This window comes from Bombus terrestris, chromosome 11, assembly GCF_910591885.1.
Source record: "Bombus terrestris chromosome 11, iyBomTerr1.2, whole genome shotgun sequence".
NCBI lineage: Eukaryota > Metazoa > Arthropoda > Insecta > Hymenoptera > Apidae > Bombus > Bombus terrestris.
The window spans coordinates 2,437,313-2,459,443 of NC_063279.1; the positions used below are offsets into that span (position 1 = coordinate 2,437,313).

At 31.9% G+C, this 22,131-nt stretch overlaps 5 protein-coding genes and 1 long non-coding RNA gene across 12 annotated transcripts; 2 read left to right on the plus strand and 4 right to left on the minus strand.

Annotated features, from left to right (window-relative positions):
• Positions 1 to 94: 94 nt before the first annotated feature.
• Positions 95 to 6,102, minus strand: LOC100650367 (muskelin). 2 transcript variants are annotated; one of them, XM_003398746.4, is made up of 12 exons: positions 5,899 to 6,102; positions 5,609 to 5,678; positions 5,282 to 5,424; positions 5,000 to 5,204; positions 4,706 to 4,898; positions 4,392 to 4,627; positions 4,050 to 4,330; positions 3,813 to 3,984; positions 3,541 to 3,741; positions 3,251 to 3,442; positions 2,931 to 3,173; positions 95 to 2,840 (listed from the first exon to the last, which is right to left on the minus strand). In XM_003398746.4, exons 1-12 carry the CDS (start codon positions 5,985 to 5,987, stop codon positions 2,598 to 2,600), a joined length of 2,268 nt encoding a protein of 755 aa, XP_003398794.1. In that variant the 5' UTR covers positions 5,988 to 6,102; the 3' UTR covers positions 95 to 2,597. The 2 variants fall into 2 exon arrangements, with proteins under 2 accessions (XP_003398794.1, XP_048266487.1); XM_048410530.1 differs by having other exon boundaries at positions 4,392 to 4,651.
• On the plus strand, positions 5,610 to 6,708 carry LOC125386031. Its single transcript, XR_007225849.1, has 2 exons — positions 5,610 to 5,729; positions 5,804 to 6,708. It is a non-coding gene; the product is annotated as an uncharacterized LOC125386031 (long non-coding RNA).
• LOC100650246 (ubiquitin-protein ligase E3C) lies at positions 6,193 to 11,020 on the minus strand. 3 transcript variants are annotated; one of them, XM_012313209.3, is made up of 5 exons: positions 10,517 to 11,020; positions 9,969 to 10,424; positions 9,350 to 9,885; positions 7,227 to 9,268; positions 6,193 to 7,124 (listed from the first exon to the last, which is right to left on the minus strand). In XM_012313209.3, the coding sequence occupies exons 2-5, from the start codon at positions 10,409 to 10,411 to the stop codon at positions 6,957 to 6,959; spliced, it is 3,189 nt and encodes a 1,062-aa protein (XP_012168599.2). In that variant the 5' UTR covers positions 10,412 to 10,424; positions 10,517 to 11,020; the 3' UTR covers positions 6,193 to 6,956. The 3 variants fall into 3 exon arrangements, with proteins under 3 accessions (XP_012168599.2, XP_003398793.2, XP_012168600.2); XM_003398745.4 differs by having other exon boundaries at positions 9,969 to 10,427; XM_012313210.3 differs by having other exon boundaries at positions 7,016 to 7,124; positions 7,187 to 9,268; positions 9,969 to 10,427.
• A 5-nt stretch (positions 11,021 to 11,025) lies between these two features.
• On the plus strand, positions 11,026 to 17,316 carry LOC100650003. Of its 3 annotated transcripts, none has more exons than XM_012313213.3 (5): positions 11,026 to 11,410; positions 11,945 to 12,128; positions 12,204 to 12,397; positions 14,304 to 14,513; positions 14,598 to 17,316. In XM_012313213.3, the coding sequence occupies exons 1-5, from the start codon at positions 11,230 to 11,232 to the stop codon at positions 17,282 to 17,284; spliced, it is 3,456 nt and encodes a 1,151-aa protein (XP_012168603.1). In that variant the 5' UTR covers positions 11,026 to 11,229; the 3' UTR covers positions 17,285 to 17,316. The 3 variants fall into 3 exon arrangements, with proteins under 3 accessions (XP_012168603.1, XP_048266483.1, XP_048266484.1); XM_048410527.1 differs by having other exon boundaries at positions 11,028 to 11,410; positions 14,304 to 16,448; positions 16,557 to 17,316; XM_048410526.1 differs by having other exon boundaries at positions 11,027 to 11,410; positions 14,304 to 17,316.
• Positions 12,291 to 14,305, minus strand: LOC100650120 (carbohydrate sulfotransferase 9). The gene is made up of 5 exons (XM_003398744.3): positions 14,118 to 14,305; positions 13,812 to 14,050; positions 13,415 to 13,734; positions 13,148 to 13,334; positions 12,291 to 13,071 (listed from the first exon to the last, which is right to left on the minus strand). The coding sequence occupies exons 2-5, from the start codon at positions 13,827 to 13,829 to the stop codon at positions 12,559 to 12,561; spliced, it is 1,038 nt and encodes a 345-aa protein (XP_003398792.1). The 5' UTR covers positions 13,830 to 14,050; positions 14,118 to 14,305; the 3' UTR covers positions 12,291 to 12,558.
• Positions 17,317 to 17,658: 342 nt separating the features above from the next.
• Positions 17,659 to 21,436, minus strand: LOC100649888 (solute carrier family 2, facilitated glucose transporter member 10). Of its 2 annotated transcripts, none has more exons than XM_020865337.2 (6): positions 21,066 to 21,436; positions 20,468 to 20,891; positions 19,834 to 20,385; positions 19,399 to 19,745; positions 19,098 to 19,326; positions 17,659 to 18,999 (listed from the first exon to the last, which is right to left on the minus strand). In XM_020865337.2, exons 2-6 carry the CDS (start codon positions 20,808 to 20,810, stop codon positions 18,752 to 18,754), a joined length of 1,719 nt encoding a protein of 572 aa, XP_020720996.2. In that variant the 5' UTR covers positions 20,811 to 20,891; positions 21,066 to 21,436; the 3' UTR covers positions 17,659 to 18,751. The 2 variants fall into 2 exon arrangements, with proteins under 2 accessions (XP_020720996.2, XP_003398790.2); XM_003398742.4 differs by having other exon boundaries at positions 20,468 to 20,873; positions 21,066 to 21,414.
• Positions 21,437 to 22,131: the final 695 nt, after the last annotated feature.

A 22,131-nucleotide genomic window follows, 5' to 3' on the forward strand; every position in this document is an offset into this window, starting at 1 on the left:
ACGTTGAATATCGCCGCTTGTTTTCGAACTTGCCGGAAGTTATTTATCGCAAATTATAAATGCTCATGTAGCGATTCAAATTATTACGCTTAAGTAATTCTTGCAAAAAGTTCACCGTTTTTATTTCATATGTACACATATGTGACACGAGTTCGTTTTTATCTTACAATTAGTACTGTTTAAAAAACAATAACGATTTCAAATAAATGCACGTAATCATTGGCAATGAAATGATTATATTTAAATGTACGAAAAAGAAAAATAGAACAGATGATCGAAAATAAGAAACAAGTAAAAGGTGCTTTTTGAAAATGAAATTTGAAGATCAAACTGTCCACGTGTTATATATTATATCATATACTTTGTTCGAGTAGAATAAAAATACATGTTGAAAATAATATGTTAAATTAATAATATAGTAAAGATATGCTAAAAAGAAGGCAAAATTTTCGGATATCTCTCCGTTTAGTAGGTACTCCGCCCATAAATAAAGGATTTCCCACTAATCTTTGTCTATACCACGTGTTGACAGTTTGATCCTCTAAAATTCTGAAATAATTGTCTTTGTTTCGAGTAAAGGGAACGTCGAATTATCGCTAGAAACGGATAGGGTATACGAACAAGATGAAACCAGAAAAATTACATGACAATATGATTATGATTCTTAATCATTATAAATTATACTTTTATCGTTTCATCTGTAAATATCGAATGGTGATTATTTTTTTCCCCCATAATCGTATATTAGTTGACTAGAACTTCGAATATCACGTCTTTAGAATTCTACTCAACGTTCTTGTCGAATTTTATAATAAAACGATCAGATAAAATCCTGAGACAAATCTGATATTTACTATCTTGATATATATGCATAACATCGTGGAAGTAATGTTTTTCATTTGTATACGCAACGTACCTTCGAATACCAACGTAACTTACACGATCGCGTATAAAATAGAGTTCGACGATAGCTGATAAACATCGAAGATACTTGTACTGCGCACACATACCAGAGTCACGCTTAACTAAACCAATAATTATAACAGATTCCCTGCCAAAAATTATTTTGTCCTGTTTTCGTTGAAAATCGCAGAGAAAGATTGTAACAATGAAATATTTTTAAACAAATTTCGCATCTTTTCTCCTTGTTATGTTATTCTAATGTTCGTCGTATGGATCCACTACTTCTTATCCTATAACCGAATTGTACAATCGTTACATTCTCTAGCGCACAAAGTTATATACAAAGATACGCTTAAGAGAAATAGCTTCTCGTACATGTATCTCGAATAATTAATAACATTCACTATAATCACATTTTCGCTGTTCATATCTTATAATGCTACAGATATAATTGCTCAGACAAATACACCGATAAAGCAATGCTATGTACAAGATGTTCCGCGCATGTCATTGAATAACATTTATAATACAAAAAGATTAACAATAATGATGGCTTTAGCCATTACTTCCTATGGTCATAGAATATATACAAGATCGCAAAAACAAAGGTAGTGCTTTTTATACCAACTCTATCACAAGCGAATATGCTGGCGCGTCTTCTTCATGATAACTGATTATTTAAATAGCGATGTATCAATAATACAAACATAGAGTATAATAAAACATATTGCGGATATACATAGTATGCATAGAAAGCTCCATGCTTTATAACAGTTTACTATTATATACTAAGCTTTATAACATTTATCGTGAAATATGTATAGTAAATTCTTATTACGAATATAAATGGTAATGCTAGTTTGACCTATTTCGCATGATGTACAGATGATGCTTCAATAACAATACATTGTATAAAATATTTTAAATGGCAAACAAAGCGAAGCCATAAAAATAGAAGAATACATATTTTTTAATGCGTCACCTATTTGTTGCACTTATGTTGCAATTTCTCATTAACGTTACAACATTTAACGAGTTTTCGTTCGAGTTTGTAAAGCATCCCTTCAGTATATACACATTGGATAAAAAAGAAATTTAAAAAATAGTCAATTTTTAATTGCTTTAAGAATGATAGTTGTTTGTAGACACACGGTTAATATATATCGGCAAGATAATTCCGATTTGTTAATAGTGAGAACCGATTTGAACAATGTGTAACAGTACTTGGGTGAATAATTATGATACTTATTAATCGCATTCTATGAAATAAAATTAACAAATAAATCTAACAAATTTACATGTAGTAAAAACAGCTAGAACAGTCCAATGTAAACGAAAACTCAATAAGAAAAAAATGTAAAGGATAAATTTTTGTTAGTTCAACTCCTCGCTAAAGTGCATCACGGTGAAATATATATCGATATATGCTTTTTTCTTTTTTTCTTCCCAAAAAAAGTTATCCTTTATGTAAAAGAAATGAAGTTGTGTATTTATATGTTAGGGGAAGGCTGCATGCTTTATGAGAATTCTTTTCCTTTTAAAATGATACAAAGAATTACGCTATAAAAATAACGTTCCTCTTTTAAAGATAAAATTCGTTCGATATCATAGCAAATGTCTTTACACGAAAATGAAAGGAATCTCTCTGCTTTACATTTCGAAATATCCTTAATTAAATTTTAATTATTGTTGGATCACAATGGTAAAAGATCGATCAAATTAGCACGGGGTTGTGTCGATGACTCAGGAAAAAATTCTGTCAGTTTATCGTATAATTCAGTTCTCAAGCTATGAATATCACGCGTAGTAGAATAACATAACGACGATGTATCCATGTTAATTAAATTTCCTAATACGGCGTCTGAACTATTTGAATTTGTGGCTTCTCCTAACAAGGAGTTTTGTTCTCTGAATAGAAGGGATGTTAACAATTGAAACTGTAACGAAGAAATGCATACATTTGAAAAGGCAACACTGGCAAGGAGTATTCAGTATTCATTCGTTACTGATTAAAAAAATGCTACTACCTCTTTCGTTTGTTCCACATCGTTATGATCAATAATTTCCGATACTTTGGTCTGTAAATATTCGAGTGCTTCGACGCTATTGTTCAAAGCTAGCTCTTTGAACTTGTGCTTTCTAATAAGTAGCTTGCATCTCTTTAGGATTTGTTCATGAGACGGTCTGCATAATTTTAATTGCCAAAAATCATTGAGACGTAAATTTGGAAGACAGGATCTACCAGGGTTCCCTCCAAATAAAAAGTGAACCTAATAATATATTACGTAACGTTATTGTTGTATACTGCACGAACAGAACAATTTCTTATAAATAATATACAACAAACCTTCTTTACGTGATCATAAACCAATTGATGCGCATATCGTGGACATGGTTCATAATCTTGCATTTTACTCCAATATTTCTCTCCAACATTGTCATTTCGATAAATGCAAGACCATTTGTTGTTCTTAATACTGTACACCCAAAAAGAATTTTGAACACTATCAAATCTTTTACCTTTGTCTTTACTTAAGCCCTGAATAAATAGGAATAGAAAAGAATTCAAATACTACTGTTAATGAGTGTTGTTTGTATTAAGGATATGATTAACAAAAATAATTATATGATACAAACCGATAAAACATATATTTCTCCCAATTCAGGGTCGATAGTGGCTCTTTGTGTAAATCCAGCGGCCGGAACATGATTTGAATCTTTAGCACCGAAATCGTTAAATATGTGTTCAATGTGATTTGTATCAACTTCGTACGTAAAAAAATCGCTAAGATCCTCTTTACCTCTCTGACCTGCGAAAATATATAATCTCCGCAACCCCTGTAAGAAGATGAAATTTTTCAATTATACTACATCCATGATATACATTGTACAATATTATGCATACATACAGGATGAAACAACATAGAATGACCAGCTCTAGATCTAATAGTTGGTGCATTAGGACATGGTCTTGCAATGTCGCAGGCAAGTTTGTTCCAGGTACCAGTTGGTACATGATAAGAATACAATCCAGAAAAAATAGGTTCAGTTGAACTTGACATCATAACGTGATCTTCGGAACTGTAGATTGTAAATGAACATATTAGAACGTCAACCGATACAATTGCAGCTGTTGTTTTACTTACCATGTTGGAGATACAAGAACACGACCGCCAAATATGTAAATTGTCCGTTTTTCAACATCCATGGACATTTGATGATCGAAAATTAATTGAGGTCCTCCTACGGCGAACGTATCTTCTGATATTTGTGTCCATTTGTTCGATTCAATATCATATACAAAAAAATCACTTTTCAAATTTTCTGGCGTTCTATATTCTGCATCCAAGTATTTACCAAGGGTAAACAGTTGCCTGCGATCTGGGTCAAGGCACATTTTATGGCAAGATCTTGCGCTTGGACCACCCTATAATTTAACATTTAAATTCTCTATCGAGAATAATATAGATTTTCTTTTGACAACTTACCACAGCTTCTGTATCTTTACATATAATGGTCCATCTGTTAGAAGCTATATTATACACCCACAAATCTGAAAGGTCTTGATTGCCATCCCACCCCCCAAAAAGATATAGAAGTTCTGCAGTTGGATCAAGCACCATTTGGTGGCCTCCTCTCATTCCTGGTTTACCATCATTGAATGATAACTTAGTCCAAACTGCTCTATAAGTCTGAGCATTGATATAGTCATTTAAAAGACCCACTGTATTATAAATCATATTACTTTCTAAGATTATGTCAGAATATTATAAAACAATAAATAAAGGAGAAAAATACTCACTCATTACAGCATTACTTATGAAGCATTCAGCTTGTAAGTGGTCACCTTTTGTAACCAATAAATCATATAATCTGGTCAATGTAGGGTCTTCAAGTGGAACACCAGTAACTCTTTGCAATGTTTCTACAATTTCGGACTGCTCTAACTTTCTAAAGTGTTTCATACACAGCCTTATAACTTCTTTTTGCCGATACTGTAATATATTTGTACAGAACAAGTATGTATAATACTTAAAACATAAACATATTGTCATAAGAAACATTATCATTTAGTTAAATATTGTTATATATTTACCGCACTAAACCATTCGATACTAGGTTTTAAAATGTTAACATCATCAGTACCAGTTAGTTGTACATGCCAAATAGAGAAATTAAAACTAGGACCCCACGATTGCAATGGAACAATCTTTATGTACCTAACTGGAAAATAATTTTCTTCATTTCCTAATACATGCTTCAAATCAAAAGTTTCTGATATTGAATCATTTTTTAAACCACTGAAAAAGATAGTAAAAATTAACAATATGTAAATACACCTAAAATTATTCCTTTCTATTGCAAATTCAACACTTACTTTTCTAGAAGTTCCATCATGTTTTGTGGCTCTAAACTGCCATATATCTTGAACTTTTTTACGTTACATACATGTGTTTTCTCGTATTTACCAAATGTAATTGTTTTCACAATCGAGGGAAATCGCAATTTCAATATAAGAAACTGAAAAATTCAAATTATCCATTGTACACATTTATTATGAAATATTAGTTTCAGCGACATAAAATAACAGATATTTTTTTGATGTAATTGAAGAAAGACTCGTAATTTGAATATCTCTATAAATTTCGCAATAATGTTTTCAACCTTTTGATTATAAATCGTGTTATTCTTAAGCAATGTTTACCTGTGGATAAGTGTCAATATCGGAAGACCAGCGCGATGTCTGATCCGATGGTTTATCTACAAGGATATTTCTAAAAAAAGAAAAAGAAAATATTATTTTAATACTTGGCGAAAAATCCGGCGTAATTAATGCAAATATTCATTTCATAATTTCACATATAGTGGTTCTTATCGTTCAACATAACCGTCGTTTTAGGTTAGAGAATCATTACCATGTAATAACTGATTTTTGTTTTATAATTACGAAATGTATTCAAAGGAAAATCGTTTAAATACTAGTAAAGTACTTACTCTGGCACATAGGATGAAGAAAAACTGGAGCATTTATAAATTTTGAACTCCAAAACTTTTTGAAAATTGCTACTCTCGTTGGACGCCATGTTACACAAATGACATAAGCTTTAACACTAAATACATATGTGTACCATTTTTATAGATACATATCTAAGGACGAGTGCTGTATGAAAACATGACCCGGTGAACGATTTAATGTCCTTAATGTATAATTTAATTTTGCAGTTAATTGTAATTAAGTTTCATTTAAATAAATTTCAGTTGAAATTTTTAATATTTTAAGACAGTCTATTCTCTATTTGTGTACAACCTTTATTAAAACATAGAACACTATTTGTAAAATTCAAATTACATATTTGTAATAAATGTAGATATAACGCTTCAGGACTTTTTATTATTTACACTAAATTAACGAATTCATAAATACATATATTCTATTCTCTCATGTATATTTAATATCGATATATAGTTGCCGGTAATTATGATGGAATACAAAAAATATACACAATTTACAGTTATAGGCCAAGGGCAGAAAAGTTATAACAAATGAAATATGTGTTGTGTGTGTGTGTGTGTTTTGTATATATGCATATATGTGTGCGTATATATGGATGTATACATATATGCACATAAGTTGGTATATATTCTGTAGGATAATGTAACGTATTTTTACAAACAATACATGTTCGTTTACTGTACTGGTAGTTATCTCCTTAATAGATGTTACCGCTAATTAATTGGCCCCTCCTTACAATGTTATGTGTTTATTGCCTGATCCGACGAAGATTTCTCAAATTATTCTGCCCTCTGGCGGGCGAAAAAATGGCTCAAATGAAATCTGTTTTGTCCTTACTCGCTGTTATAAATAAACACATTATATTTAAAGCACTTAATTAACATCAAATCACCTATCCATTAATGAATTATGACAACTTTTGCATTCGTAGTTTGTTTTCAAATACGTGCTTAATGTTAATTACGTTTACAATTTATATACAATCAGGTATCATCGATTTAACTAAAAGGATTTGCTTAAAATTAGAATAAAATTGAGCTTAACTCAATTCGAAACCTGCACCAGCTTGTATCGCATATAAAAGTTTTTCGCGTAGAGTTTTCTCATCTGGAAATTCTGGTAGCTTTAACAGATTCATACAGGTACTGGAAGTCGGCAAGCGATCAACACTGCCGGCATGTTGAATACAAAAAGGCGGATCAAGTTCCTAGAAAAAAATCAACATATATTTATATGTATATCCATCTATTTATATACACATACACGTACCTATCGATTAGTCATCAAAAAAGAAATAACCGCTTTGTACCTTAAATCCAAGTAAAGGCGGTCGACTGCAGCTCGTAACGAATTTGAGTAATTGTCCTTTTTGCTGGTCGTTAAATTCATTAACAACTTTCCAAAATGCAATGATTGTCGGATGATCAGGGGCATATCCTCCTGTGTAGTTAGTATGCAATTTTAAGTCATTCACATCGACCGGGATTTGTGCACCCGATATCAAAACTTGCAGTTCCTTATTATTAAACATTTGAAGCCAATCCAAGGGAATCACACTACCTATACCTTGTTTGAATGCATAACATTGCGCTCTAATCTGCTTATTTAACTTATAATCGGCCATCAAATGAATATATTCGATACGATTATGATTTGTAACAGGAATATTAGCACCGCCTGGTTTTAATTCATCGATTCGTCTTTCACCGAGTTCATCCGATAATACAGTGAAATCCAAACCAAGATCCGCAACATCGCCTTTGTAACTTTTTAGGTACAAAAGGTTCCTATACATAATCGGATCTAAGGAAGCTAAATGATGAACATCAACGTCTGACTGACGTCCAACGATCTTTGATAGAAAAAATTCTGCGAACGGAAGTTCGACTAATAAATTCTCGTACAAAGCTTTTCCAAGAATTCTACCGATAAAATAATAATGCTTCGGGAAATCGTCAACCAATAATTGTACTGTAGGATTTGGATACAGCATATTATCCTTGGTAAGCCTGAAAAAGCCTCTGTTAGGGTCGAAGCTTGTTTTTAACAATTCCGATAAAAATTCTCTAAACAGACCACCACCGTCTACACCAGCTTCTTCTAAACCAGCTGTATTAAAAAGCTGTACACGCATTTTTAATCGCAATTCTGGCTCATTTTCCGGTGACAATTTCTCAAACGCATCCTCGTAGAGATAGTTTCTTCTTACCGATATTTGTATCGACGGTCCTTGCATGAAGTGCGTCAGTTCACCTTGTTGTTCCGTTTTATCTCGATAAATCAACGATTGAAATGCCACTACTCGATTATTAAACGGCACAACAAATGGTATTTCGCGAAGGAGTGTCAACGTTCGAACTTCCTTTGCGGAAAGAGGTGGCCCTTCTTCTAAGTCTTCTCGGGTGAACACTCGTAATCCTTGAAAGGGAATATACCCTCTCAATCTACGTCTGCGAAATGTGAAATCTTGAGGTTTATCAATTGGTATTACAATATTCGAAGCTATCCAGTGCCCTTCTGGACAAAATTGTTGTCTTAAGTCTCGCATGTGCAGCTGGCGTAATAAACCGACTGTTACTTTGAACAAATGCGTCCACATTTGCGTGTCCTGTTGGTTTTGCAGAGAACATGAAGGACCAAGAACAGCTCTCTTATAATCGTCTCGTACGGTCGGCCGACTATCGGGAAATGCAAGCTCTACCAAACCTAAGCAAACGCCTTTTAAATGACTTGACAGCAATACCAGTTCTGAAGTAGTAAACGGCATCGTTTGTTGTCCGTTAACGTCTAAAGATTGATCTTGAATAAAAAATTCCGTGTCGTGCAACGTTGCTATAAGTAAACTAAATAGTGAACAAAATACGGCTAACAATGGAACTATTTTTTTCGTATCTTCCGTAGAAAGACCAATTCCCCGTGATATAATTTGTAAGAGAGGGGTTGCTCCACCAAATAGGGACATTTGACAAGCCGATAATAGAGCAGACCATAAATTCTTTAAAAATGCTGGCTTAAAAGCGAGCATATATAATAGTTTATACTTATGAATGGCTAATTTGTCAGTAATTAGCAAATGGTGACAGAGTTGGCACAATGGTTGCAATACAGCTGGATCTTTGCTTCGATCTACTGCTAAGAGTATTCCGTGAACACGTTGCTCTTCATTCAGCATTTCTATACATTCGTGTAAAATATCGGCTTGATCCTGATCAATCATATTTGCAGTAGATTCAGAGTCCGAATCACTTCCTTGTTCTATGTTTTCTTCAACAGTTAATGGTATTATAGTTGAACTCATAGATGCAAGAACTTGTAAATAATTAATAACAACATCTTTAGATTTGCATGTGGCTGTAATAAAGAGGAAATTTCATTAATTAATGTTCTTTTCTATTTTCGTTAATTGTACTGTCGATTATTTTGTATACTTACAAATTCGATTTGATTCCAGAGATAAAATGGAATAAAGTAAACTTATTGTTGGTTCTAGTTCGATTCTATCGATACATTTTATTAGTTGATTATATGGAAACTCTACAAATTCGGATAATGATGGAATGATAAACATTCTTATTGGATCAGATATTTTAGAAGATAATATACTTTTACAAAGTTCTTGTAAAACAAGCATAGAGAAATTGTCTTCATGTTCTAAAAAAGAAATTAAATCTAATGGTCGTTTAATCATGTCCAGTAAACATTTTGAAATTGGTGTTGGTGCAACAGAGGCTGGTTCTAACATAGATGGGACTTTATTATCTATTAATTTTCTTAATTGATCAAAATATTTATGTTTTATCAAATAAATAAAGATATTTCCTAGATATCTATAACTATTTTCATGTAGGATTTTTTCTGCATCTTCTCGACTTGTAAATGTTTCTAATGCTCTTAATGGTATAGCCAATGAATAAGCTCCATTCATTAAAGCTTCTGAGTTATGTTGCATACACATGCGAAGAATCCATCTGTATATATGACATACATTTTATTCACATTTTTAAACAATAGGCGACACTTATTATGTCGTGTTTTTTGCTGTACAACCTACCTTAATCTCCATAGCCATTCTGGACAATTCACGCATTTCTGTTTGATTTCTTGTTGGTGTTTCAGAAAATGTTGAAGTATCCAAACTAGTCTGCTAGCATCCAAGGTGTGATTATAAAAGAACAATAACTTTTGGAAATATATTGTTAACTCATCTAAATTTAAATTTCTACGACTACTTATTTGTTGTTCTTCATCAAATTCTTTTCGTTTAATTATTTTCATATGCTTCCTTACTATAAAACCACGTATAAGTGCTTGAATCTTCAATGCTGCATTATGTCTTTTACGTTGTTGTTCTCGTTTTAAACGTTCTAACTGTGCATGCTGCAACAGAACTGACTTCTCATCTCTTCTACTTGCACCTGCTAAATTTTGCTGTGGCTTACGTCTGTAATCTCCTTCAAAACTGTACATGATGTTTCGATTTCTTTTTAATAGCATAACATTCCTATTCCTTCTTTTGAAAAAAAAATAACAATACCAATTAACAGTTTTTTTTATGATTGAATATATTTGAGAATAAGCAATAATTTTTTCAGTACTTACAATGTGGCAAAGTTGATGACAGTTTTACTCAATGATTCACAAGCCTTTCTGATATATTCCAAACATAAATATTTTGTAGAAATGTATCATTTCTTAATAATTGAAAAATATCGTTATTTATCTTTGTATTCTCGACAATAGTTAATATGATTTCAAAATTAATGGCATCGCCGGTTTTGTTCAAAATTCTAATTTATATAAAGTTAAAAATTTTGTTGCTCTATAAGGTTAAGATGTACAATAATTACTACTTTTCTCGATTTATATTGCGGTACAATTTACGTTGAAAATTAAACTATGGGCATATTCTCAGAAGAACATTTATTTTGTGAAAATGTCAGCAAAAAGCAACTAGCACCAGATCGTACGTATACGTCTAGTCATCAAATACTCGCCATATTTTATTTCACCGACATGTTGAAAATCGTAGATATTATATGCGCCTGCGTGTGTGTATATGCAGGTTTTGCGTGCAATGTGTTGTAAAATTTATGCCTGTATATGTCCATGATTTTCCTTCGATGAATCAAGCTAACTCTGCATATTCAATTCTGTTTTTCGAAGGAATAACTTGATAACATACTTGAAAAGATACTTAATAACTTAAAATATACCGTACTTAATGACATAAAGAATTTTAAGCAAAGAAAAAGTGGAAAGTATGTGGCTGATTTCGGAACGCGTTTCATTTGTTGTGTAAAATTAAATCAAGAATGGCCGGGAAGATGGCGGCGGCAGAGTTAAAACATGATAATGTTTCGTGCTATGAAACTGTGAAAAAAAATGTATCGATAATAACATTACACAGGGAAATAGAATGTTATCAATTTAGATTGTTAGACTTATTTTACTACTTAACTTCTGTCAGTTTTTTTTTCATCGATATAGCAACAGGTGAACAAAGAATGAATGTTTACTCCGTATTCCTTCTAATGATATGCCTTTCTTTCTATGAAAAATAGTACAATTTATTAAAGAATATATTTCAATAGGTATAAAGGATAATTATTGAATCGATGTATGTTTAATACGGTCTCTATATTTAAACCTGAATATTACAATTGCAATAATTTAGTACATATTCATTGTACTTGTATATATTTTTTTAATGACATAATTATAACAATGTAAGATAAAAATTACATCTTAAAATTATCTATAAGTTCTGTATATTTCTTTTATACTTGGGGTGTAGTATATAATGAGTATAAGCTTGGACTGAATGATCTTCCCTAAAATCATTTATATCACATGATAACTAAAATTTTTTTAATTTTTACATAAGTGAAAAATATATACATTCGAAACATAAAAATGAAGTTGTGTTTTTTGAAACAATAAAATAAAAGTGATAGAAGATATGATTAATATTTTGATATACACATAAAAAATATTAATAGTTACCATGAAACAAAATTTTTGTTATAGATAGTATTGCATTTATGGAATACTTTTTACAAGGGGAGTTTGTTTGGGGATGCTTTGCTTTGAGCTTTACAATTTTACCTGCAGGTGTTATTCAAATATTTAGTCTGAGATGGTATCACAGCGATGGTTCCATTAAGAACATACATTGGTTATTACATTTTTTATTCTTGGGAGTATTACACAGGTATTGTGTTAAGTTTGTTTTTATCAGCCAGCAGTTAGTTGTTTTTTCTGATAGGGTGAATAATTTTATTTTTAGGTATTTAATTTTACTTTACTCCACAATATATTCATTAAGGAACAAACGATTTGTGAAGGATAAAAATTGGGTATATAGACAGGAAAGTGATATATGTATGTTGCATTTATTTGAGTCATTTATGGGGGCTGCTCCACAATTAATATTGCAACTGTATATCATGGCAGTATTACGTTATACACCATTATGGACAAGTAAGAACAAATAAAACAGTTATCTTAATCCAAAAAATTTAAAAACTGTTAATTCTATGGCAGAGATTATTATTGCTTAAATTATATTGAAAAGAATTAAATGTAACTTTTAGATTTATTATGCTTTCGTTTCTACTGTTACTGTTAAATATCTTGAGATATTATATGGGTAAATAGGAAAAAAGTTTAAAATCATTTTCATAAACTTTGTTAATTTCATCGAGCAATGATCTAGGAACATTTTGCATGTATTGTTTAACTAAAGTAGTAGTTGTAACTCCACGTGGATTTATATTTTTCAAGTCATTTTTTTCATACAGGTATTCATTTAAACCTAATTCTTGTATTAAGAACTTTTGATCTCTATCAAAAGTATCAAATTTTAAAATGTAATTATACTGAATTAAACAAGGTTCACAAGTATCGATAAATGGTGCCCAATGTTCATCAAAATATTTTTCTTCCACTATAAATCGAAGAAATTCAGTAAACGTGGGTTCTAATTTTGTTTCATTTGGTTTCCTATAGCGATGGTATTTGTGTGCTATATGACGTCCAAATCTTCTATAATAATAATCTCTTCCTTCTATATGTTCTAATTTATCCCTATATGCAGATACTAAACGTTCAAATGGATGACGCACTATTAGAAATTTCGTTGTTGTATTTAACTTCTGCAACAAGAATGTTTGGCATTCAAATATTTGTATATTATATTTTGTTACTTTGTATTCTTTGTATATTACATACTTGATACACTTTTTTAACATCTCGATCACGTGGAAATGCTTTTCTAACAATAGTATTAATCTGCAAAATATTTTTGCGAATCAATTCCATAGCTGATTCTGTTAATACACCTCCAAGTGTAGCAAAGTGCTTCATCCAAGTAGAACTTGCTGCTTTATATATAGGACACCATGATAATCCATGTGTTCTGTGGAATATAAATTCAATAAATTTACACTTTACAATGTAATATGCAATTTACAATGCAGTAAATTCTGTAATACTCACGTATCAATAATCATATTCGATAATACATTGTCTAAGTTTGAGCTTGTTCTACCAATGATTTTACAATATTGTTCTAATTCATTTCTTCTAGAATTTAATTGCATTCTTATATTCCTCATCTCTTCTATTGAAAACGTGGCTATGGTAGATTTATTGCTTATTGGATTACTATGCTTATAATTTTCATTGCTGATATAATTTGCAATTTTTACATGTTTGCTTGCATGTAAATATGAATTACATAGCAAACTTAATAATAATATAAACAACATAAATAATATAACAAATATCATAACTAACTTTAATAGTATAAGTTGTCTCTGTAGAAAAATAGTTCATATATAATATAAGCTGCTTATTATTTTAATATTTATATTAAATAGATAATAGTACTCACTTGTAGTCCTGAGAACATGTTAGTAAAACATACATATATTTCACTTTCAAATAATATAAATGTGCTACTGTTGTTTAAAATAATAATACTTTTGAGACACAGAGGTATTAGAATTTAAAGAACTTGAAGAGAAACTAATATTGTATGGCTGCATATCTTCACATCCTTTGACCCGCCCCCATAGATAACAAAGGCAGTGGCATAGATATAATTGTCAGTATTCTATCTTCTTGTAGACTCTAAGATGTTTCGCTATTAGAAACCAATTATACAGTTACTATTTAAGCATTCTATTTGGAAACTTACAGCACTGAAACTTTAAAAATAATGTTCTCTTCTCCCAGTAGGGTGGGTGTTTGTAGTGCTAAAAATAATATAACTGCCACTGTCACTGTCACTGACTAAAAGCTTTGAGCAAATACAAATGATAATTATCTTAAAAATAAAAAAATCAACAATGTTTAATACATTTTAAAATAAATAATTAAATAGGTTTATCCGCTGTAGTCTCCTTTTGTTCATTGAGCTGGGCTATAAGTACATATACAAAAGCTATGCACAAAATAAATCCTGATCATAATGAAGCAACATGGATAGTACTGACTCTTCAAGGTCTTTGGCGAGCTGGAATGCTGATATCCCGAATAGCTGTTTTGGTTTTAACAGTAATTTGTTTAAAAGAGTGGTCTTTATTGTTTCTTGGTAAGTATGAGAGCGAACTATTAAGATTGCTCAAAATAAACTCATGTCTTTCACATAGTTCGTGTTCCACTCTGAATGTTACAGGATTCCACTGGCTTTTTATGACCATTTGGGTACTTCTCCAAAACACAGACTTTTGCCCAACTGTATGGGAAGAGCGTATTTATAATTGTATTATAGGATTTATTTATTGCTTCGATTTTTTTAATTTACGCGTAGGCAAATCTCGGTATAGAGTATTCGTATTTTACTCTGTCATTGTAATAGAAAACATAATCTTTTTAATCGTGTTTGTATTATGTTTTAAAGATGCGATAAAAGCTGAAGAAATAGCGATAATGACAGGTTTAATAATTGGAGGAATGATTATCGGCTTGACGAGCATGTTGTTTTACTATGGAAAATTTCACCCATCAAAAATCGGAGGTATATCTAAAGCTACCGATGAAAGCTCTAATACCGTAACCAACAAAGCTGTCACCCCTAGATCTTTCAAACAGTATTATCCCAATTCATTCGCGTCGTCCTCCTGTTCTATTGATCATTCTCCAAGGGCTACTTCCGAGGAAATCACCACGGATAAACAGTATTTATTAACTAATATCGTACAAAATTCGGAATGTACAGAAAATGGTATTATTAATCAAATCTGTCAAATTGAAAGCGAACCAGTAACAACTGCTATTTGCCTTATTTCGGAGTGCGAGTCGGCGCACAACATTTCGAAAGACGAAAATATGTCGTCGAGCGGCTTACAAAAAAATACATTTTCCGTAACTGGTGACAATACCTGCGAATATCTTGAAATTCAAAACGATTGTAACGATTCCAATGAGAAAGATATTCATCGCCAGAAACGCAGAGGTATTTGTTTGCCAACGACCCATGGATTAGATATAGACAAAGATGTTTCATCAAAAGATCCAAATTCTTGTCTTCCATTGCAAAAAAGGCGAGGTATCTGTTTCTCAAATCAGCTTATCCTTGAAATGGAGAACGATGTCCAGGAAAAGGTTGTGACCAATAGAAATTTGGTACCGGACGTAAGTACGAAACGCGACAAATTAGAAGAATGTTCTCGTGGTAATATTTGCGAGGATATTAACAGTATTACATTGTTAAGAGAGAGATTGGAAACTCCAACGATTTTTAACGATACTTGTGAGAAAATTGCAACAGAGGAAACAGAAAAATTGACGAAGGAGTTGCAGCAGAGGGATGAAACGATGAGTTGTGTTACCTCGATCCACGACTATGAGAATGTTTGTCCTCTTGGTGTGGCTAGACCACCGTGGTGCATTCGTAGTTGGAAAGGATATACGGATATAGAAACTTACATCCATGACGATAGCGTTGTCAGAGACAGAAGAAGAGATACTTTAACAAGTACAACTACTGGCACTACTTACAGTTCTGAGTTTTCCGACACGACTTGCGCGAGTTCGGTATTAAGAGGAATTCTGAAGCAAGACGATTATCTCGACACGCTTACATATGATTTGATAGATTCTCGAGAGTTAAAAACGACATACAATGAGGATATGTCTACGAAAAGAATTTCTGACATTGACGAACAAAACCCCACTTTGTATATCGCGAAGCCGGTGGTAATAGATGATAAAGGTGGAATGTTCGCATTGGATACCATCCTGGAGGAACATGATGAAATTACCACGAAAGAAAAATTTGAATATACCCAACCCGGTCCTGATTCGGTTAGTACGTTAGTTAGTACGATAGATCAAATCAGGAAATATACTGCGGAAAATTCTCCTAGGCATGTCTATCATACCACGGGTAGTCAATGGGAAGACTTTGATCCGAAAAATTTGATAAAGAAGGCGCAGCTGACGAAAGCGTTGTTTAAAAATGACTCCGCTACGTGTAACAGAAATTATATTAATTGCTTGGATGAATCAGAATCGATTGTTCGAGGTAAACGCGAAATAGATACTATCAAAGATTTAGTTAAATACTGTACGATAGAATCGATTAAGAAGACGCCTTTGATAGATGCTATACTTTCCGATTCACCTATTTTAGGAAATAAAGCGAAGCTGCAAAAACAAGCTTCTATCGCACGTCAAAAGGATGAATCTGATTCAAAAGAGAACGATTTATACGTTGAAATGAGTCCATTGGTACCTGTTGAAAATGTTAAGGTTGTACATAATAATTTATCCGAGACAGTATCTTCTAATATCATGAATATGAATTCTACGGATGTTACGCGGGCAGCCACTATGCCAAATATTTGCATGCAATCGGCAAAGTCGAATTCCAATAATAATGAAGAAAAATTAGAACCATCTGACGATAAACGTAAAAAACCGATTAATTATCCGAAAAGAAAATTTTCTTTGTTAAAAGAAAAATTTGAATCCAAGTCGCAATTAGTTTACGTTGTTACACCGAATAATGCTATTAAAATTGGACAATCCGCTGCCTCTTCGGAATTAGATGCATCGAAAAAAAATGTCTCGGTAATTTTAAAAAAGTCATCCGATTGTACAAGGTACGACAAAGAAAATTTAGCTCCTATCGCATCGTTTAAAGTAAGTCACGAAAAGAACACTTCGAACGATAGGTGTCATTCAAATCGAGATAATATCGACCTTATTTACGAAAACGATAAGTCTTTGTGCGGTAGCGATTTAAATTTGAAAGAAAGAAGACATATATTTTTGGAGCAAGTTTTATCGCCGCCGAAATTATTAACATGGAATAAAAGAAAGTCTTTCAGTGGATCTACTGTGAAAAAACCTGCATAAGATTAGTTACATAGAATAAATAATATTTTTAATAGTTCCAAAATAAGATTGCGATAGTGATTTAATACGATTAACGTACTTAATTGTTGTTCGTTAGGATAAACGTTTTTGCAAGAGTGATACTTAATTTTATTTCATAGAATATATCATTTTCCCGCGCGATTAATTTTAATCGATCGAAGTAAAGGAGGAAATAAGAATAATGTATATACATATAATTCAGAAATCGAATTTAATACGCAATACACGAAAATGTTTTTAAGGTTTACAAGTCGACTGAATGATGTAAAGTAATGCACATTAATATTTTCATAAAATTGGAATAAGTTACTGTTCAGAGTAACATCATTTTTACGTGTAAGGAAAAACAGTTATATTTTCTATACATTTTATTAAGTACGTAAACCAACTGTATCATTGCCAAGTACAATATTACATTTTACAATATTGTAAATCTGCAATAATTATACATATGAAAATTATTTTTATATACAGCAATGTTATGTATAATAAAAGATTTTTTACATAGTGATATTTATTTTAAATGGCACCGAAGAACATTACACGTTATTGTTATACGTAGAGAAATCGCAATGAACACCCAAATGAACATTATAAAATTGATATTTGAAGAATTCTATACGCGTAGCGATACGTATAATAAAAAAGATGACTATTCTTAATATGAGGTGGTATATATTATATAACATATACATTTCCTTATTGAAATTTCTAAGCTACGCATTTCTAAACATAATTTGATCTGTTGTTACACTATAAAATATCTAATTCTCAACATATCTAGTCTAATACTTGATTACTAATCACACCTTCTCAATTAAACTTTTCATAGAAGTGAGTATTATAAAAAGTGTCATTGAATAACATTAAAAATTATAATAAAACACATAAAACATGTATAAATAATGAAAAAAATTATAACTTAGGTACTTTTACTTAATAAATTGAAAAAAGATGAACAGTTGAAATTCAAAAACTAGTCAGTCTTTCGCATCGAAAATGTTTTACATATTTCGATATTCTTTATTACATTTGTGTGATATGTTCTGTAATAATCTGTAGTTAAGAAAATTTTATTGAAATACGTGTGTGTTACTTTTATGCAATATTTGTTGAACACAATACTTTATAGAAGAGTTACGACTTTGCAAAACGAGATGAAATTAATAATATTTGGAATACTTTCGTAGACACATAGGGATTACATGTAATTATTGGATTATCCTGAAACTTGTTGTAGTTTTTAAGCTGTTCACTTTGAATGACCGTAATGTTATTGAAATCTCTTTGAAAAGACTTTGAAACGATCAATTACAAAACAGCAATAACAATTATAAAACAAGTTTATTGACTCTCTGTGACCTACAAATGATGTTGAACCTGATAATTAAAAACTACGGGAAACTTTTAAGATAATCCAATACTTCGATAGTCGGAATTTTATTTTCAAATTAGGGTACTTTGCCCGTTACTCGCATTTTCGTCATATTTTCTAATCCACTGAATATGACAAATGAGCGGTAAACTACGTAAATTATTACATATACGTGTTCCGAGAGAAATTTTCCGTAATTCTTGTGCAATCTGATGTAGAGACTTACCTTTTGTTTCGGGAATGAATAAAAAAACATAAAATATTGTAACGAGGCACATGAAACTATAAAACAAATAGGATCCGGCTAATGTCAATGATCCTGAAAGAAGAACAATTATATGCATATGTTGAATAAGAAATATTGTTTATTACATATTGTTTAAAATACATGAAAGAGAAAAGTTGAAGGAAACTTACTGATCATAGCACTGACGGATTCCGTGGCAATAATATGTGTTATCCATATTACAATAGAAACGAAACTAATACATCTCCCCCGTATAGCTGCAGGGAAAACTTCTGTAAGATTTAAAAGTGGTACTGGTCCAAGTCCTAAAGCATATGCTGCTTCATATACGAGTAATGTTATTACTGCTAAAATACGTAAACCACCTGTTAGACCTTCAGAAACAGCAATATTCTGTGTCTGCAATAAAATAAAAACAATTCTATTGAATTCTTTTAACAATCGTAAATATACCAGATAAAAGAAATATACTTCGCAAGATGCTTTAATTTGCGTCCAGGTTTCCGGGCTGGGTGGGACTATAGCTAATGGAGTCGGCAATAAAGGGAACGGTGGTGGTGATCCAGTAGGTAAAATCGAATGAATTTTAACTTCTTCGTTATGATGATTCTTGCAATGGTTATTTACAACATCTAAATTGTCGTCGCCCCTGTCTATCGTAGCAAGTAAAGACAATAATGATATTGTTGTCATACAAATAGTTGCCGATGTAATTAGAGCTGTTCGACGTCCACATCTTTCTACTATAACCAGAGATAACATCGTACTAAATACCTTCACGATGCCAAGGGATATTAAAGCTGTGACTTCTGCAACGTCTGTGAAACGAATAAAGCAAGAAATGTTCACGTAAAAACAAAAAAAAAGAAAAAATAGAAAAAAAGAATATATGATTGTAATACTTACTAGAGCAAATGCCTAATAATGCAAACAATCTTGGTGCATAATGCAAAACTTGTCGTTTTCCAGTACCTTGTTGCAATATCAGTAAGAAAGCCATGATCGTTAAAGTCTCAAAAATCGTATACCAAGCTTTTTTGGACGATGTCTTTGAAACGTTTGCCATTCTTTTATAAAGTAAGAATGGGGGAGATCGTTGAAGAAATATAATGGTTACTATACATGCAGCTAAAGCAGGAACAGCTGTTATACCAATGGAAAATCGCCACTGATAGTCTATATTTTTTATAGCAGCAGCAATGACTGAAACCAAGAATCCAGTAGCTGTGCCCAAGTGATATAACATTATATTATATCCGCGTTTATTTGGCTCGGATACTTCTGCCATATATATGCAGTGAGCTATTGCTGAAACAGATCCAGAATATCCGCAAATTATCCGAGCGACAAGTAACAAGATATAATGATTTGCCAAAGCTGATAATGTGGCGCCAAAAGTTAGAAAAACGAGCGTTGATATCATTGTCCAACGTCGACCGAATGTATCGATTAAGAAACCTATAAAGTATTGTGTCGTTAGTACTATCCATTTTATTAATTTTTATATTTCTATATTTTTTAGAAATTTATTTACACTTACCACCCATTAAACCACCAATAAGAGCTCCAATGAACCAAATACTAATAACAAAATCCTTTTCAAAGCAATTCAAATTTAATTCATGTTTGATCAAAGGAGCTATAGGTTTTGCAATACCCATATCACTTCCAAAAGCAATACCTGCAAAAATTGCTACCATGGAAACAAAAATATTTTTATTTCCTGATGTCAATGGTGTTAAGTTGTCGTTTGGTTTAGGAAGTGGTTTCCTTAAATTTTTCGGTGGTAAACATTGATAATCATTTGGGACTTTGCTTATAGATGTTTCGGTAGTTTTATTTGCACTGTTTAACAGTATTGTAGTATCTTCTTCGTCTGACATTTTTCTTCAATATATGTAGTATTAAGTACATAAAAATCACATTAAGGATATTGCCTCTACATCCTAAAACATGAACTTTATCTATATCAATTTAAAGAAATAAATTAATTACAATCAATGTTGCTGATATTGATGGCAATCTTCGAATAAATGTAAATTTGTAAGAAAATCCAAGTTCCAATTTTTCAGGAACATTTACATGTATTCACGCGATCGACAGCATACTAAGTAAAATAATTTTAATACGATACTTACCGTTTGCAGAAAACGAAAGTAGAAAAAAATGTTACTGTTTACTTTCGTTGATTTGACATTTGTAGTTTGGATTTGTAGATGCAAGAATTGACAGTTCTCATAACGTTTAGATATGAAGCGCCATCTTACAAGATGTTCGAAACAAGAAAATTCAGCTATGCGCAAAAGCGAGACACAGCCTTACTAGAGAAAGGTAAATACAAACAGATATATAGAATTGAGAGAAAATTTCCATTTGTTTTGGCTTGAAATTATCGAGATATTTATATAGAAAGCGAGAAGAATGATAAAATGAAAGAATTGTTAAGAATCTATGATCGAATAAAGTGATTCATGAGTGATTTGAGTTCTTGAATTTTCTTGTGGATGTCGCTATTTGTATGTTTACGTGTGGCCCCACTCTTGGCATACATCGCGCGCTGTACGAGCGATGTTGCTAGTTGTCCGTCGGACTCGAGTTCAAAGCATATTTTGGAAAGTCAAGATTCACTTTATCGTGAATCCTCCCTTCAAATGTTACCATATATGCTCTTTTATCAATGAATAGCTACATTATTTGTTACATACCGTGAATCACTGATATTTCATATAATTTACACCAAGGCGGAGATGTGCGCTCCGTAGGTGTGTAATGTGGTTCAATTTGAAGACTTCCTCGGTTCTCGATCAGGGGTATATGGAGATCGCTCGTGAAATCTATATTCGGAAGAGTAGTAGTGGGGTAAACGATTTATTAACATTAAAGACGAAATGAGAATGCTCACGCCTGTAGTTTTAATTACTTCACAGTACAGGTACTGCGCTATGTGGTCAAGTGCTGAGTTTAACTAAAATTAACATATATAAGAACCTATAAAATTAGGGATCTGCTCTGTTTGGTCATAATTTAACATATACAAGAACTTATGTATTTAAGCTTACAGTTAGGGATCTACCCTGTTAATATCAGAGAGGAAATGAGAGTGCTCACGCTCGTAGTTCTAATTGTCTCATAGTACAGGTGCTGCTCCATGTGGCCAAGTGCTGAATTTAACTAAAATTAGCATATACAAGAACCTATAAAATT